Consider the following 4,875-nt stretch of genomic DNA (forward strand, 5'->3'; position numbering starts at 1 on the left):
TAAAACTGCACCGGTTTTGTTGTGGGGTTGTTTACGCCAGCCATTCTTGGGGCATTTAAAGACATGGTAAGGCTCACAGTCTTTTGCCTTATGTGAGGACTTCTGTGCTTGTTGACGTTATCAAATGGTTTAAAACCAGAAAGCATAAGTGTTCTAAGGAGGCACTTTAAACATGTTTCCTGTGTGATCTGGGAGTCTAGAGTCATATCTGTAGACTAAGCTGTTGCCAGCTGCTCACAGCTAAGTAGGTCAAGCCTGGTCAAATACATGAATGGAAGGGGAAGAAACAGGCGTCTGTGTGAACAGATGCTGATGATTCACTTAGTGGCATCTTTTTTTCTTCTAATCCAGCACTGAACGTGTGGGTCAGCACAGAGTTCGAGGATACTAAAACTCAAGTCCTAGGCGTGACTATTGAACCACATGTAGTTCTTTTCCCAAGAATGGATATTAAGTCTAAAGTACCAGTCAAATTTTTATTTAAACAGTTGTATTCAGGTTACTCTAACCTTCTCTTTTGTTTCTCTAAGGGATACCACACTGCTCATGTGCCCCGCTGCATTCAGAAGAGGCTGTGTGCTAAGATTCTGTAATACAGTGCCTCATCTGCCTAGATTTTCTGACACGTTTAAAGGGTGAAATAGCTGTTCCTGGGATTATTGCTATTAGTGGTCATGTTTACTAAAGCAATTCCTGAAGACCAACCAAGAGGCTTATGATTTACTAGGCACTCAGAAGAGAAAACAGCCCCAGCTCAAAGAACTTCCAAACTAAATAGGCAGAGATGTGGGGATGGAGGTGAAATGCCGGAGCTGATGAGAGGTGTGGTAATAGCACAGGTCATTTTAGATCCATGATGTTGCTGGTGACTATTCCAGAGGAAAAAACTAAATAGAAGGACGGTTGAAAAGAGAAAAGAGAGGTATGGAGCAGGGAAGAGAAAGCAAGATAAACGAGTGACACGTACACTGGAAGGGCAGTCTAGAGGGAGGCAGCCAGTGAGTCAAGAACTCAGTCAGACTGGAGGCCATGCAGGCTCTGCTCTGAGTACCCAGTGTCCTTTAGCAAGCATGCCCAGGCTATCTACAACATGTGTTGGGTACTTAAAGTGTGTGACAGCAGGGCTGTATGAACTATTTGAAATTTACCTTTGCAAAATGTTTGCTGGAAATAATCCTCCCTCTAGCTTAAGGCAAACAAGCACACTTAGCCTTCACACGTGAGAAATGTGCAGTTGAGCCTTCCTTTGTGAGGGAACTCTTGCAAGGAGTTGATAACAAATTGCAGCCAGCCAGTAGAGTTGCAGCTGCAACTTTCCCAGGTTATTGATCCCCAATCTGTGAGAGGAGCAATGGCGTAAGGGGAGCAGAAACCACCACAGTGGGAAACAAGGGGAACAGAACCTATGTGAGGAGGGGAAGGCAAGGCAAGAAAGTGTTTGGTAGAACACTGCAGCTTTCCAGTGCTGCTAAGTATTTCCCCTGCTTAGCACATGCAAGTGCCTCCACCTAGCCTAGCTGTGGCAATTGCTAATGCTCCCTGAGGTGGGGAAGGGTGCAGAGAGCCTGCCTGAGTCCACCTAATCTATCTTGCACAGAGATGTAGATGGGATTTGGGCTGATGCTTTGTAACAGGGTGAGCTGCAGCCCAGGCACACCTCTGTGCTCCACAGGGGGCCATCGCTGCACTGCTCACAAGGGACGCCAAGCCAAGGAAATGTTCCTGGGAGAACTGGGGTCTCCATGACTTGGCATGTTCCCTTGTTGGAAGGCAGAGCCTGGGTCAAGGTCTGGGTCTGACTGGGCAGCATAAAACCATACAAAGAAATCGCAGTAGCGGTGGACGTGTAGCTTTCCCCCAGGCTTAGCTGGAGTGAGTCTGTCACTGTTTTACCTGACGGCTCCAGCTAAAAACCTGATTTGAATAAGCTGTTTAATGTTTCCTCTGCAGCAGGAGTGAAAAAACACCCTCACTAGCTTAAGGGAAAGATGAGTTTGTCAGTTAACTCAGCACAGGAGCCACGCTACTCTTGTGAAAGTGTTACTAAAGCAGCAATCCAAAATGCAATGATCGCTCCTTGCTCCTGCATGTGCTTTTTCAGGATCCTTTTGAGTAACATACCAGAGCTGGTTTGCTAATCTGCTGCTCACTCTTGTTAGAAAAGGAGTAACTCTTGGATTAAGATAGGGGGCAAGGAAACATGAAGCAGAAGAGGGAGAGAAAGAAAGGGGCATGGGACTGAAGAAAAAAACCCTTTAAAATGTGTGGGAGAACAATTTTCTTTCTTTCAGGATGTCATCTTCCCACAGAAATGTTCATTGGCATTTTGCAGGGAGAGCTGCAAAGTCTGATGAAACTCCTCAGGACATTGCTCTGAGGTTGACTTCCAGAAAACATAGGGCCAGCTTCACTAGTCAAACAAAACCCATCATGTTTACCTCTGGGGAACTCTGGCAGCCAAACCACGTTACAAAGGGGAGAGTTTGCAAAACAGTGCTATTGCCTTTAAACCCATCACATTTCCTAGACAGAAAAAAAAAGTGTTGCTTTGGTTGTTGCGCGTTTTCTTTCTTGTGACAAATTCCCTGCTTACCCTGGCACGCTCCCCGTAGTTTTGCTGCCTGTCAGAGGGCCATGCTGGCTTAGAGGGAAATATCCTCTCCTGACCCCCAAGATGTCAGCTTTCCGTGACCTCTGTGTCACCCGTGGGGCCAGCCTCTGTGATCTGCTGAATGCTGGGGGAGCTGCACTGGTTTCAACAGTACCTCCCTTTTCAGATCTACTGTGTGCTTTGATACAGGACGTTGGCTAGGCAGTTACCTTTAAGTCAGCTTTAACAAAAAGCAGGTTAAGATATAATGTAAATAGAGCTATACGTAATTGGACTATCCAAAATGGTAAAAACCCATGGTTATTTCTTTCATAACACAGAGGTAAAGAAGTGCATGGAAAACTTCACTTGCTGGTACTAAGTGTTAATCTAGAAACTCCCTTTCCTGCCCCAGTATTCATCTGATGACCTGTAGATGTTTTCCTGACACGCCTTACCAAGGAATCCGCCTGCCCTGAGTTTAGGGTTGCATTAATAAGAACTACTGATGGTCCTGGAGCGATTGCTATCTTGGTTTTCTTTTGGATTTTTTTTTTCCAATTAGTCTCCTTCTTGGAGTCCTCAAGGGAGTCTGAACAGATTAATCATTGCCTTATCTCCTCTCCTCTTCCCTCACCCTGCTCTAGAAAGGAAAACTGAATAAACCCCTAATTACTGAGCTACTTGTCATATGTTAATGTCTTAGCACTAGTGCTACGGTGCAGTGGTAGCTCAGAAGTAAATGCTTTGGCAGGTCTCTGTCAGATCAGCAAGCTCATCTGTCTTGCTCTGCAGCCACACAGCACAGCACCCAGTGAGAAGCAGCAGTTTCCCCACACTCCCTGACCTGAGGTGCCCGCATGGCATTGGCAGCCTCCCTGGCCAGTTCACAGCTCCTTATCTCTTTGACTTGGGTGGCGTTTCAGTTTAAAATGTCTCCACCTACCTATTTTAACATAGTTACCGGAATTCTTGATAAAAGCATCTAACCAGCTCCAATACCTGCAAATTGTTGCTGGCTTCAGGCTGAGACCAGATAGCCTGATAATAAGGTGGATTTGGGGTGGATAACTCCCAAGTACTGTGTGATATTCATCCTTAGCAACTGGAGACTGTTGCTGCTATGGATGAAGAGAATATAAGAGGACTGTGAGGTTCCCAGGAGAAGGACTCAAAGGGACCCACTCCAGGAAGTTGGTGACCGATGCAGAACAGGCATCTGTGTTTCACATTGGGCAAAACAAGGGTTTCTTGCCGCATTTATGTCCATAGCCAGAAGGATCTGATTCACCAGGGCCTCCCTTCTCTGGGGAAGGGCATGTTCTGGGCATAGGCCTAGCCCTAGCCAGGGTGGGTCATGTTGCTGGCCCCAAACCTCTGGGTCTGAGGCAAGCTTGTTAGCTGCTTCTTGCTAGTCCTGTCTGAAAGGCAGTGTCTCTCCATTTCTCCCCACCGTATCCACTCAGCAGAGCAGGTAGAAAAGAATTGTTTTGAGGAAGTTGCCTTGAAGATGAGAGACTTGACTTCTCCCATGAAGTAGGCTTTCTGCTTTTGGACACAGCCTTTCTCTGCACCAGCTCCTGAAGGGCTGCATTTCTCCAGAGCTAAATCCTACACTTTCAGGTAACTCATGTGGTACATCAGTGACCTCAGACCGAGTACAAATAGACACTCAATAGACCTCTTTCTCAATCACAGAGAGATCTCACACTATATCTCCAGAGGATGCAGTGGTTTATGTCTCTCACTGATAAATCTGAAAGGAAATGCCAAAAAAAAAAAAAAAAAAAAAATCCTGGCTGCTGCTTTCAGCATTTGTCTGGCAAACACTGTATTTTATTATTGCAGTAAAAAGAAAATTCCATGCTCTCATAAATGAAAAAAAAAACAAAAAAAAAAAAAAAAAAAAAATCCTGGCTGCTGCTTTCAGCATTTGTCTGGCAAACACTGTATTTTATTATTGCAGTAAAAAGAAAATTCCATGCTCTCATGTAGAGGAATCTGCTAATAAAAACAAAGGAGAGAAAAGAAACCACTGGATTTGTCTTGCTTGCAAAGCAGAGGGACGTGAAAATCTTTCACAGAGCTCTGCTGTCCTTCACAAATGGTTATACAGCACTGGGTTTTAACATAAGCCCCCTTTCACATTTAGCTTTTGCTCTTTTTTTTCTCCCCCAGTTGTACTAGCTGGTTTAATATGAGCTATTACTACTTCCTGCACATTGCAGTTAAGGGACATGACAATAAAGCCACAGGATATGCTGAAGGATTTTGTGCAGCAGGAA

General features: G+C 45.1%; 1 protein-coding gene across 1 annotated transcript in view; it reads left to right on the forward strand.

Moving 5' to 3' along the window:
* Positions 1–4,875, forward strand: part of TMEM255B (transmembrane protein 255B) — a gene marked incomplete at its 5' end in the record, with an annotated part of 60,119 nt that overhangs the window by 49,396 nt on the left and 5,848 nt on the right. Inside the window, one exon of the mRNA XM_010139243.1 lies at positions 7–66. Coding sequence (XP_010137545.1) covers positions 7–66 — 60 coding nt within the window. The remainder of the gene's footprint in view (positions 1–6; positions 67–4,875) is intronic.

Source organism: Buceros rhinoceros, unplaced genomic scaffold (genome assembly GCF_000710305.1).
Source record: "Buceros rhinoceros silvestris isolate BGI_N320 unplaced genomic scaffold, ASM71030v1 scaffold3927, whole genome shotgun sequence".
In the NCBI taxonomy this organism is placed as follows: domain Eukaryota; kingdom Metazoa; phylum Chordata; class Aves; order Bucerotiformes; family Bucerotidae; genus Buceros; species Buceros rhinoceros.